Below are 13712 nucleotides of genomic sequence, written 5' to 3' on the forward strand. Positions count from 1 at the left end.
CTGGTTCTAAGGATAGACAAATTAACATGACATACACAGTTAGTGAAAGTGCATAACCTCCTGCCCACAGGAAGGGCATTTCTTAAGGGACAGAACACCACTTGTTCTTCAGCAACAGTCCACACAGCATTAGATGTGTCAAAAGTCTGGGACCAACAGAAACCCCAGCACCTTTCAGTGCTGCTGAGAGCCTGCTATAATCTCTGCTGTCCTGAAGATGGAAGGATAGGGACTGTCTTTATCCACTCACTCAGCACTCATGGGTGCTCATTGACAACCAATCAAATTACTATGGAACAACAAATCATGATATTTTAAGAAAAATGCTCATTCACACTTCTTACCACAGGGCAATTTTGATATACTAAATTCACTACTCATACGTGTATGCAAAAAGAGCAGGCTAACTCATACAAGCCCATGGTAGGAACACACATACAGGTAATTCCACAAAACAGCTGGCAAACAGTAAGTTCACATATGAGTTTACTCCACAGTAACTACTTGAGGTGCTTCAACAGAACTAAAGGCTGACTGCAGAGACCACAGGTTTGACATGCAACTCTGTTTCTATGTTTTATTAGGACAAAGTGCTTTAAAAACAGAGCTGCCATCTGTGCAGTGGATTTCCCTGGTGTTAGGTGGCTGTAGACAGCACTGTGTGGACCTTCCTCAGTTCATAGGCTACAAGCTGATGCAACTAGGCTGGGAAAATAAAATGGACCAGTGCTTACATTCTGTGGAAAGCAACAAGGATTTAAATTATTTGCTTCATGAAATCCTGACTAACATATCTTAACTGACTGAAATTCAAGAACAAAAAGGATAGTTACTGGGATATAAGCCAAACCAACAGGATTAGGTACGTAGTTGGTTGGGGCCAAGTTGCAATATTATAGCGATTGCAATACTTTAGAGGCAGGCTTTAATGAAACCAAATATTAAGCACAGACTTTGAGTAGTCCCAGTCATACCAGCAGAACTGTTTGTGTCATCATTGTAAGGGTCATCACCCAACCCATCTTCACACAAATATAAGGTTGGACTAAACCCTGTTTTGCAGGCATGAGTTTTTCATCAGTGGGGATCCTGCAGTTGCCAAAGATCTGGGGGCTCCTACCAAAGATGAGGTGAAGGAAGTTTTACTATAGAGCTCTCTCCAACACTGGCAGGAGTGTAGCTCATCTGCAAACTGAGAAAAAGCTATAGACTTGAAGGTTACCTGAGAACATCCCTTGTGTTAAAGTATCCTTGCAACAGATGGGAGAGAATGGCGCAGGCCACAGTGATCCTGGAGTTACCGATTTCAGGATCATTGAAGAGGAAAATGAGCTTGGGCACCATTTGCACCTCGTAGGCAACTGCAGCATTCTGACATCCATCTCTGTAAAAAAGCACAGGGACTATTAAAAGCTTTTACTGGAAAGAACCAAATTTTCTGGGTTTCAGCTAAAAGGATTCTCAGGTTGCACTGATACTTTGCACCTTTGGCTTCTAATGTTGCCTTGGCAACATTCCAAACACTGTCAGACAAATTGAATATGTGTCAGCAATGGAGATCTAAAGACTTCTTTGTGTTTTCTCTACCCTTCCCATCTGCCCTCTCCCCCAGAAACCACTGCATTTCAACGAGTTCAAAGAAAACAACATTATTGAATTTTCAAGCAGTGAGTTGGTGGTAATAAATGCTATTCCTGTAAAACTCAGCAAGGGACACCATACAGCTCTGCATAGAGCTTTCTGGTACCAAAAAAGAAGGAATCTAGCATCCTGCTCTACTCAGCCCCTCTGCCATGTTATGTTTCTTCAGATACATTTAACTCTTGTACAGCTGACTAAGAAAGTATACTGTTATAAAAAAAGTATTTCTGGGTGGTGTTTTGGATTTAAACACAACTTCAGTTATAATTTCTTCTTATTATTTCACACTCAATTCAAACATTCATATTTCACCTCCCCAGCAGATATTTAAACTTTCATTGTAGAGCAGTGGTTCCATGTGCACCAGGTAGCTTTTCCCAGTCTGGTCCCACAGTCATCTCAGAGGCTGATCAAATCACTAACTTCAGCCTTGAAAGAGCAATACGGGAACGATTCAAGCCCAGAGTCCCCTGATTCCAACTAGGATTGGATGCTTCATATCCTTCCACAGTTCCAGCTTCAGGTAACAGATGAGCTTTTCTCACATATTTCTGGTTCAGACGCTAGCTTGGATACCTGGAGGACTGCAGGATCTCCACAAGATGTGAAAAAAGAGTGAGGTCAAGACTTTCTGGTGCTCTCATCCAAAGCTGAAAGACAAAGGAAAGCAGAGGTTTTACTGCTTTGCTGAGCTGAGGGGACAGTAATCTGTGGCAATGAAGCAGTTACAAGTCATTCGGGGAGGTTAACATCATAAACTCTCATTCATTTCTGCAGTGACAACCTGCAGACACTGGGAAATCCCTGCCAGTGTCAGGAGTTGCTGCTCTTGAGCTAGCCCTGAGGAGCAGACCCTCAGGGTCTGCAGGAACACTCCAGAAACTGCACTTGAGTACAGTGGGGAGTCACAGTGGCAGAGGACCTGCCAACCTCTGCAGCTGAAGTGAATCCAAATATTGGATCCAGGAGGTGCTATGAACAAACCAAACCTCGTACTATAAGGCCATCTTTAATACAGCCAAAGCCACAAACTAAAATCAACAGTTTTACCTCAAAGTTGCAGAGAACATACTGGAATGCACTATAATTCTTGATGACTGAAGACTCAAAGCCAAGCTCAGCTGTGCCCACTAGGGAGAACATTAACTGTAAAATTCTGTTGTTTAACAGCTGTGTCTTCTTCTTCAGTAGGTAGGTCAGCAACTGAAAAAAAGATTTAATAAGTATCTGCTAAGTATAAATCTGTATATATAAACTAATGCTATTTTTCAATTCAAGACAAATACACACTTTACTTGGTTGTAATAGGCATGCATGCATACATCTTACATAAGCATCATGAAGTGAAGATTTCAGTCCAGGCATAAAATCAGCAGATATACTGTTACAGAGGTTCCCAGAGACTATAAGAATTTAGAGCACTACCCTATATCCCCCTCTCAAAGATGTCATAATGTACAAAGTTTCAACCACAAGTGCTAATAGCCAGCTTGATTCATTGCCATTGATAGGTTTTGGGATAAGGTTCTCCAACGGAGAGACTGTAATCAGAATAAATGAGCAAAAGAGTACCTACCTGGTATCCATGCATGTGCCTCATTAATTTTTCACTCATTGGGCTACTGTTCAGGATGGAGTTCAGAACTTTGACAGCTGCATACATGGTGTGGTCATCACGGGCCATAGCAATGAGACCCAGGAGAATTGCAGGGCCTCCAATGAAGTTTAGGCTCGTAGCTGCTGGAGAGGACTGGAACACTCTTACCCCTAGGAAATTGCAGTGTTACTGTACCAGGAAGTTACATGGAGTAAATCTCTTATTGGACAGAGAAAGGCCCAACTCCTAAAAAATATGAAACACTAAGGTATAGTGCATTTACCATATTGGCCCACAGCAACTGACCCAATAGTCCGCAAGGAACCTGAGAGGTGTCCAGCAATATTCTTAGCTAGGAAAATTGGAGTTGAACTGTCCCGAGAGTTAATCCCAATCTAAAACAGATAGAAGAGACATTCTAAGAAAAACTATGGTAGCATTGGGGACACAAAAAGTAACACTCTAAAACTTTAGAATATTTTATTACTTTTGGACTATGAAAATATTTTTTTTTCCCCTTCAAAGTTGATTGTTAGGACAAACACTCACCCACCTAAAATATCTCACAACCCCATTATTTCAACATGTCAGTAGGCCTAGCATTGGCAAGAATGTTAGAATAACATGTGAAAGGTCATTGTGAAGGTCATTAAGAAATCACAGACTGAAACAAATTATCATTAGACCTGAAAACTATGGCTTCTGTTGCTGTTTCAAGAAAGGCTTTTAACATTGTGTTCACACTGTCCAATCTATTACTCTCCACAGATGAAAACAAAACTATGAATAGAATGGAGTTAAGGAATGGGAAGAGAAGATGGGAAAAAAATAAAAATCACTGAAGGTATGTAACTAAGACAAAGTCACAAACTTTGCTCTAGGAAACCAATGAGAAACAAGAGAAAATGTGTTTAAGACAAATTATGGAAATTTGTAACCTCCTTGGCAATCAGCCGGCCATCCACTTCATTGTAGGAGCTTTTTATATCTTGGACTGTAGTGAGAGATGAGCACATGGCATTGATTCCAAAAGAAATCTTCTCTTCTGCCACCAGAGGCGTAGGATTATGATCACTGTACTTGTCCTCACCTAAAACGAGAGATTACAAACCCCTGAGGGAACTCTGCATGCTCAACCTGTGAGACAGGAGAGAGGCAGATAAAAAAATAAGTGGAGGAAACCAAAGTTTAGATAGGAATTTGACTTTCACTTAACTATAACCAGAAAAAAGTCCTCACCCTTTGCAACACAGTCCATGGCATCTTGCCAGCATAAGCACCAATAGGAGATATGCTTGGCTTGTCTCCTCTGGTTACTGCTTTGGGTAGATCCTACATCATCTCCTAGTATCTCATGAAGCTCAGAAAACTTTTTATAAGTCAAAATTTCCATTAGAAAACTTTCTTTGGGTGTCTTGATGGAATAGGGAGATGTTACATACCAGTTCCCCTCCCTGTCCTCCCCCACTCTCCCCTCTCCCCCCAAAATAAAGGGAGGCAGGGGAGGGGGTGGGAAGAGAGACATCATTTCACAGTGATGAGATCACATCTTGTATAGTGCCTTGTGATGCAGATCAGGGCATCGCTGGAGTCAGATGGCTACAATCCATGATTAGTACTAAAGTCCAGCTGGGAAGACCAGTGTGCAGAGAATAAGCACCCCAGCCTTCATAAAGACTCAACACTTCAAAAATCAAATCCTTCTGGCTTCTATTGGTAATATTATTATTTTAGGCCTGTATTTTGATATAATTTCTCTTTCAGCAACTCCTTCCCATGCTTGACTTGGAGATTTTTGTTGTCTAGATAGACAGCATTCTGAAGGATACTTTCAGCCAGTCTTTTCACTTTGCTTTATGCTGGAGCATCATCAGGTGAGATTATTCTGCTGTTTTCAAATGGGAGATGACCATCCCATTTTATTCTGAGCTCTACTACAGAGGTAAATGCACTACTTGTTGAACAAACAGTAATCAATAACTGAAATGTTTTGTCTGCCTGTTTAATAATTGAAGCTAACAGTACACTTTAGTTAAAAAGCCTCTTCATTAAATGGAATGTAACTTATTCCCCTACCCCTCTCTCCCACTCTATGGGCATTTGCAATTAAAGATGATGATGGTGCTTTTTTCTGCCGTGTTTTTTTTTCCTGTAGAACCATAAATGCAGAATGTCCCAGTTAAAGCTGCTGCTTTAATGTCTGTCCTACAGAAATTGTAATCTTACATCTCCTCAAGGACATGTTATCCCTCTTTACTCTCCCGCTCTCCGCTGCTTTTTCTGCCCAATCTACAGCATGTTACAAGATCCTCATGGTAACTTACTACAATCTTGTACAATACTCGGAAACGCAGAGTTCTGGGCTTTTAGAGCAAGCTCTAGGCACAGCTGGAATACTAACAGCAGATTATAAGAATAAAAAGAGCATCACCCTGACAAAAAAATTGTGGTGGATATGAGAATTATCACATACCTTGAAGCTCTACTGCTTGGAAATTGCTACAGTACTGTGGGCCAAGCTTATTAATCACCTCCATGGTTTCCACAGAGATGGCTTCTTCAAACAAATATGTAGGGCCAAGGCGCCAGGTCAAGGAGGACTTCTGTTTCCAAATTCGAGGAGTAGCTATGTATCCATAGACATCAATAAAGGATGAGGGTTCCATGGAAATACAGCTACCTGGTAAGGGCTGGAGATACTGCATCTGCAACAGAGGAAGAATTCACTGAGGGGACACAATGTACTTGAGGTGTCTTAAGATCTTGTCCCTTGAAGGTACTGCCTGCCACCACTTTCCCCAATGAAGTCTCAGTCAGCTGTGCAACACAATTATCAACTACTGTTTAGAAATTGGACTTTCAGAAGTATCCCAAACATAAACACTTTGTAAAGTTCAAGCCTGCACTTTGTTCAAAAAACACAGTCAAAATAATTTCAAGTGTTGGCACAGAAAAACCCTATCTTGACCTCAGACTTATTTTTCCTGTTCTAAACTTCATAACTCAGGCTATGACTTTCAACACAGAAAGCCAAGTTACAGATAGCACCTTGTACTATGCACCTAGAGAATAAACAGTTTTTGAAGTGTAGAGTGTTGAAATGCATCAATTAACTTCAATGAAAGTGACATAGTTTAGGAAATAGGACCATTTCTTTTTGGTATCAAAATAAGGATGCCGCCTCCTAAACAGAATCTATTATTTTATTTAAACGTGGACAGTTTTAGTAGGAAGCAGTTGGATTTTTTTTGGTGGAGAGAAACTATATTGTACTGCAGGGCTTAGCCCTGCCTTTAACAATTTGCTGTTAGGATGACTCCTAGCATTTACTGATCTCTGACTATGGAGATGTAGAAGACAGGGCTGGTCAGTATTACAAGGCAGGACTTGAGTGAACAAATATTAGACTTGATGCAACACAGTTGCCACCTGCCCACCCCCAGTTCCACCACCCAAAAATAGCTTTTGGTATTGTTAACAACCTTTGTGCAATTCTCATTTCTTACACAAACTTTTCTTCACTGTACACATCAAGATGAAGGCTTGCATCATGTCAGAGATCCCAGCACAGGGACTATCTTTTATTTACTAAAGTCTTGTTTTATTTATTATGAACTGCTTCACCGTATGTTAAACACATTTGCTGTGAATTCTTTAATCAATTGCAATGCTTAGGCCTAGTTTTATTGATGACTTTCAGTCTCATTTGAAGGAAGGCAAATTAAATTAAATTTTCATTCTTGAAATGGATATAGGTCCCAAAAGGCATTTAGAAGACAGATCATTTTTCTCAAGTATGGGAAAGAGAATATTTGGAATTAAACAGGTTGCTTTTACAAGGAAAGTATAAAACACACAAGTGAGCTTTGCATGTGTTGAGATTCATTTGAAATATGGGAACAAGAAGGAAGAGACCAAGGTTACAAGTTTCAATTAATAAAAGGATTCTATTCAAAAACAAAACTAAACTAAACCACTACACCAAACACAGCTGCAATAGAAATAGGCTGCATTTTCAATATTGCCAGCTTGAAGCATTCGAAATCCAAAAATCAAATCTCAGAAATAATTTCAGATTAGCTTCAAAACCAGGAGCATGATGATAATGATAATATAAACCAGGGGCTCTTCTCGTTTATCCTGTACATTATGAACCCTTCAGGTGCATTTGGATTGCTTTCTCATGATATCTCATGCAACCTGAGAAATTCACCATTTGAGAGCTGACTCCTGTGCAACAAAAAGACTGCAAGAAATGGAACATCATGGGAAATACTAGCTACACCAACACTTGCAATGACATCATTGAAATTTACTAATTTCTCCTAATTGAAACATTAATTTTTATTAACTCGAAAAAGAAGCATTATTTTAATTCAAGAGCCATCTCACACACTGAACAACTAACCCGGATGAACATCTACCTGTTCCTGAATGCTTAGAGTGCCAGTGGGGAAAAGCCCACTGGCTCCTCAGCTGACTGTTTAGTGGGTGTAACAGGAAGAGGACAGCTTGAAACATGCCTGTGTAAGATACTTGAGGAAACGCCATCCACCTTGGGATTCTAGCAAAGAGCTGGCCAGTCACACAAGCTTATTTCTTTATGACCTTTTCACTTTTCTGGGCCTCTCTTCAAAAATGGAAGGTCCCTACATAACTCATCACCTTTGCAGGTTTTAGCCTAAATCCAAAGCACCCTCACTTTAAGGTTCTCTGATCACAACTTAATGTGATGTACTTTTTTTAGATGACAACTTCTGAAAAAAGTGTAAACTGAGAGATCCTCAAAATCACTAGCTAATTCAGAAAATTTTTGCCAAAGGGTACAACTGAATTTCATCAACATAACCCTGAGGTACCCACAAACTAGCTAACCCCAACTCTCAGATGAGTGTCCCACTCAAAATTGCCCTGGTTATCTGCATGCTGAGGGGGGAGGGGGGAAACTAGTTCAAAGCATCAATATAAGCTGATAACATACTTCTGAAAAGCAGCAAAAATGCACCCTGGTTTGTATGGATTTCCGACTCTACTCACCCACAGCACAGTGGCACATGTTATATATGCAAATCATCATGCTTTGAGTCTCTCAGGTTAATACTAAAAAGTCATGGTATGCACATGGGGACATGAAAATGAAAAGCAATGAAAGGCAAATGTCAGGTACAAGATCTATGCAGAGAGCCTTTACCTTTGCAGAGCCGACCATCTGACCATTTATATAAGCTGACACAATGCAGCTCTTCTTTGCTTCCTTAGCAACTGTCACTGTGAGATGATGCCACTGGCCAGTGACCAGCAGCTTGCCACAGCCAAACTGGGCTTGCCCTGGAAACGGGGAGGGATTTAGGACCTCACCCTCAGGTTCCATGACATCTGTAACAGCAAAAACAGGGGGACAGTCAACAGAAAGTCTCTTACCTATCCTTGCCTCTGGAACACAACTATCAAATGGGACACAAAAAACATGACTCTCTGTAGGTATAGAGGGATTTAGTCCTATTCTGTTCAATGTCTTTAAAACATTCCCTGAAGATCTATTATCAGGACCCGAGACTTGCACAACTCTCAAGATCCCTCCAGCATACAATGAGCCATATGCCCAAATAATATCTGCTAGCTGCCTCAATGCTGCAAAACTAGACTGACCTAGGAATAAACCAACTTATTCTAAGAGGAGAGCCCCTCAGGATATTCACCGAGTTATCTAACAGAAAAAAAATCCTAGTGAATTCATAAGCTGATAAAACTGTACGTTAATTTGTAGTTTTTATGAAAAGAGGCAAGCTGGGATTTTTAACCTCATCTAAGGGAATCAGAGCACTCACACAATGTCAGCTATGCATGAAAAATCCCAGTTACTATTCCCATTCCATTTCCAACCTCCTCTATAATGTTCAATCACTTTCACATTTGAAGTACCTACTCTATTCAATAAGGAGAGAGGGACAAATGTCAACAAGAAAAAAAAGATTATTAGGCTGACATGATAGAAAACATTCTAAGAGTGGGGGGAGGAAATTACCCGTTTGATTAGGAAGCTAGATCACTCCCAAACTCCTTGGTCCTACTCTCCAAACCTCCCTACTGCCACACAGAACAGGCAGGCACCAGCTGGTTCAAGTCCAGTCCCCACAACTGCACGCAACCGTATAACTACTATTCGAAAGTTTTCCTTAGAATATATAAAAGTTTTATCATATATTGCAGGCCACAAAATAATTCTTAATGCCTATAACAAACTTAAAACTGAAATATGACTAAGAATTACAATCACAACAGCCTGCCTGAAGAAAATAAAAGAGATACAAAGTCTCATTAATGTCCTGGGCACTTATAAGAAGAGGAAACTTGTTAATGAAAAATTCCACATAATCAGAGGGCACAGCATTGAAGCTTGACTGAGAAGAGCCTTACCAAGTGGCTGGAATTCCACTTCTTCTGTGGAAATGACCAAAGAACAGTCCTGTGGGAAGAAGCTTACTGAGAAGCAAAGAAATTCTTGCTCTGTTCTTGACATATGCCTCACAACTGTGAGGAAACGGACTGGGTGACTGTTGTGCACCAAACCAAACTTGCTAACCAGAAACCAGCAGGACAGTGTCAGGCCACTTGAGGGAGGGAACGTTCTGGTGCCTGTAGACAGGATACAAAAAAGCAGTACGGAAGTTGGTTTCCCTGTGCAGACATAAGCAAACTGCTTTGTTTCATTTGTAGCCCGAACCATACAAGAACTAACATTAGAATATGAGGTTTAATTTCTGTGCTTTTCTATTAGATTTCACTGCCTATCTTCAATAACATAGAGACTGCATATATGAGCATGTGCACATGTATAAATGACCTAAAATTGACTAAGGAAAAATGACTTCTAGATGTCTGTGCCATAGAGCTCATCAATTGGGAAGCACTGAGCCAGAAGCAAGTTTTGTCAAAGTTCACAAAATTCAGTAAGCAAAAGGTACAGCCATTTCCCAGTTCACCTAATAGAGGATTTTGATCTACAGGAGAATCCTCTTTCATGTTAAGTGACAGTTTCTATTCCTTCCATGGGAGATTACCCTAAAATCCAGTGGCTCTTATTTAAGACTGTTTTCTTAGCAGCCTGCTTGAAAATTGAATTGCTAATATTAATGCTAATGGCCTCAAGTTGCACCAGGGGAGGTTTATATTGGACATTAGGAAAAATTTCTTCACGGAAAGGGTTATCAAACATTGTCAACAGGCTGCCCAGGGAAGCAGTTGAGTCACCATCCCTGGAGGTTTTTAAAAGTCATGTAGATATAGTGCTGAGGGACATGGTTTATTAGTAACTTGGCAGTGTTAGGTTAACAGTTGGACTTGATGATCTTAAAGGTCTCTTCCAACCAAAATGATTCTATGATTCTATGAAAGTGCTTACCCATGCCAATTCCTCCTGAGACAGATTGCTCTGCACTGGGTCCCATGACAGTGGCCAAGGTAGGGAGGTATAAACACCTACAGAAACAAGCAAGCAGCTGTTCATCAGAAATGTAAAATCACCCCTGAAGGTTATCAGTGACTTAACACTGCAGAATCACGGTTGGAAGGCAGAGTCTAGGCTACCACAATAAGAGAATAACAAAATAGGTTGCCAACATTGCTGTGAGGAAGGCAGCAATAGGGCACGAAGATTGACTAAGATGCAGAAAGAAGTGATTTGGAGACTGCAGAGCAGCTAAAGAGAAAAGCAACAGCAGCAATACCCATATCCTTCCATGGACATGTCAAACTCCACAAATGATGGAGCCAAAGCAGTGCTGCGGAGCTGGAAGTTTCGAGGTGACGTCATGGAGATGAGACTCATTGCAGTCTGGAGTGCCAATGCAGATCCCTTAGACACCCAAGAAGAGCTACTGACAGGTACAACTGTCTGAGGATCAGTTTTATTGTCCACCATGTCCTCTTCTGAACCTACAAGATCAACATAGTGCCGAACCAGATCAGTCTGCAATACTTTTTTCAGTCACAGGCTTTACCCATACTCTGTTCATCACTGCTAAGAACAGCACTGCATGATCTTCAAACAACACATCCTCAGCAGCCTACAGAAATCCCCAGCAATACACAAAAATATTGCACTGAAGGAATTTCAAAATGAGAGGCTGGGAGGAGAGATGAGCTTACGGAAGTGATAGCCATATTGCTCCCCACACATCTCAGGCAGCTCCAAACTGCACCTTTAGTAAAAAAGGTTCCCGACCCATTGGTTTCATTTTTCTTATACACAGATCATTCAATTCTGCCATAACAGAATGGTTACAACCAACATGTGGGAGAGGATCTGAAAAATGACTGCAAAGAACATAAAACCTGAATTTTCACCATGCTGTATCAGGTGTCTCATAAGCATGAGAACAGTTTAAGCACCAAATACTACTACTGTAGCCTTTCACCAGCAAAATGTGTTAGAACAGAGAAAGAACTTGGATGGGAAATTGTCTGTATAAGCAAGGCACACTAATAGGGTATCCTAGGGATTACAAAAAGCAGTGCTCTGTATTCACATCTTTATTGTATTTCTAGCTATAAACCACATGCTGTGAACCCAGAAGACATTCCCCTTGGTTTACAGAATATGATTAGTATTTCTATAGATCACTTCCATGTCTGATCCAGCAAAGTCTGAGTTCATATCAGCATCTGGCTTCAGCACACATCATAATTTGATCTCTGCTGGTCATTAGATCAGCTGTCAGTGGTGGTCAAGTACCACTCAACCTGGACAATACCCAGTCTAAAACATCCAGACATACTCCACCTTCACCGTGACTGTCTCGGAGCAACCTACTTCAACAGCAGTTTCCTGTCATTACAGAGACATCTATAACCCATCCACTCTATCAGCAACAGGCTGTTCATTGTGTGCTTACCTTCATTCCGAGCTGCGTTAGCTGAATCACTCCCCTGACATGAAAGGGCATCGGTCTTTGTGCTGGGCCTGGAAGGTAGTGATGGAGAACCTCCCAACGAAAGAAATTGCCTAATGTGAAAAAAAAGAAGCAATCAAAAAAAGGAAAACAATCAAGCCAGACACTTTGGAGTCATAGCAACCACGCAAATTCAGCTCAGCCCTCTGGAGACCAACTTTCTTATTGGATACCAGATTTTAAATACACCCCAAATAAAACAGAAGGAAAGTTTTCCATTGTGTCATCACAAATATTTGTTTTGCTTTACACTTCTCCTTTCATGGCTTTTCTATTGAAAAAAAATCAAAGGTTTATTTACTTCAGCAATACTTTTGAATACTACTAACTTTTCAGAAAAAAAAAAAAATCTACTTTTTTGGGGAGGGGGAGGCAGGGGGGACAGGTTTTTAAGGAAATTCTGTTCCATTTTCAAGTAAAATAAATGCAGTCTTCCACTGTGCATCCAACTTCATCTGCACTCTGATCTGTATTAGGTACTCTCTACCTAATACATTTGTGAGCATTAAAGAATAAAGTACTTTCTCAAAGTAGTAATAACAGAGACTGAGAAGCAAGACTACACTTTTTATTTCTCCATCCGTCATTGACATGGATACAAGAAAAGAAAAAGTCACTATTACTCTTCAGGAAACAGCTTCTCCATATGAATACTGGGAGACGTGTTTTGCAATGACTTAATTAGTTGCCATACCTAAATGGCTTTACAAGCCCTGCAGAGATTATGCAGCAGAACACTACAGACTCTTACCATCTTCAGTGAGTCATTTAAGCATATACCCTGTGATCAATATGTAAGTAATATTAACTAAGACTTGAAACAAAAGGCTAAGAGTCTTGCTGAATTAGAGCACTACATAAAGTATCCAATTATCGCACAAACTTTGCAAAAAATTTGCAGCACTAAGGCAAATTGGTTCCATTAGATACAATCTGATACCTTAACACATCTGGCTCAATAGCCTGTGATGCAAGCTTCTCAAACACTCTAGTGAGGCGCAGATGCAGTGGATGGCTCTCATTGCGGAAGGCATCCTGACAGGAAGTTATGATGGTTCTCAGCAAGCCAGATCCACACATCACCTGGCGACTTTTCTCTGACTTCACCAGAGACTGGATATGATCAACCACAGCACACTGGATTTCCTGTGAAAGCTGAAATGGACACAGAACTGAAGTCAGTGGGCTGGAACTAAAACTGTACATAGTGAATTATTTTATTTTATTTTCATTTGTAAAACCTCTGGGTGTAAAAACGTGGCCCAGAAAAGAAGCTTCTAAGGCCAGAGGCTCAAGTGCAACTGCATGACTGCTCTATAAATCTCTGCACTTGAATAGTGTAAGTATATCCATCTGAGTCACTGCTCAGCCATCCACAGTTGACCTTTTCCTGCCACAACGCCATGGTAGTGAAGGAAGAGAATGATCAGCTCTCATTCAAAAGAAGGGCACCAAGGGCAGGTTATTACACATAAGCTTCAAGACCAATGGAGTAACTCAGAATATATTTAACATTAAGCACA

The 13712-nt window shown here is 40.6% G+C and overlaps 1 protein-coding gene across 1 annotated transcript in view; it reads right to left on the minus strand.

Moving 5' to 3' along the window:
- Nucleotides 1-13712, minus strand: part of WDFY4 (WDFY family member 4) — a gene marked incomplete at its 5' end in the record, with an annotated part of 134515 nt that overhangs the window by 89442 nt on the left and 31361 nt on the right. The window contains 13 exons of the mRNA XM_082486444.1: nucleotides 1223-1384; nucleotides 2218-2291; nucleotides 2692-2844; nucleotides 3218-3408; nucleotides 3522-3633; nucleotides 4177-4328; nucleotides 5712-5943; nucleotides 8430-8614; nucleotides 9656-9874; nucleotides 10641-10717; nucleotides 10966-11173; nucleotides 12133-12242; nucleotides 13130-13344. Of these exons, the coding sequence (XP_082342570.1) occupies nucleotides 1223-1384; nucleotides 2218-2291; nucleotides 2692-2844; nucleotides 3218-3408; nucleotides 3522-3633; nucleotides 4177-4328; nucleotides 5712-5943; nucleotides 8430-8614; nucleotides 9656-9874; nucleotides 10641-10717; nucleotides 10966-11173; nucleotides 12133-12242; nucleotides 13130-13344 (2090 nt within the window). The remainder of the gene's footprint in view (nucleotides 1-1222; nucleotides 1385-2217; nucleotides 2292-2691; nucleotides 2845-3217; nucleotides 3409-3521; nucleotides 3634-4176; nucleotides 4329-5711; nucleotides 5944-8429; nucleotides 8615-9655; nucleotides 9875-10640; nucleotides 10718-10965; nucleotides 11174-12132; nucleotides 12243-13129; nucleotides 13345-13712) is intronic.

Source organism: Vanellus vanellus, assembly GCF_965231255.1.
Source record: "Vanellus vanellus genome assembly, chromosome: 7".
In the NCBI taxonomy this organism is placed as follows: domain Eukaryota; kingdom Metazoa; phylum Chordata; class Aves; order Charadriiformes; family Charadriidae; genus Vanellus; species Vanellus vanellus.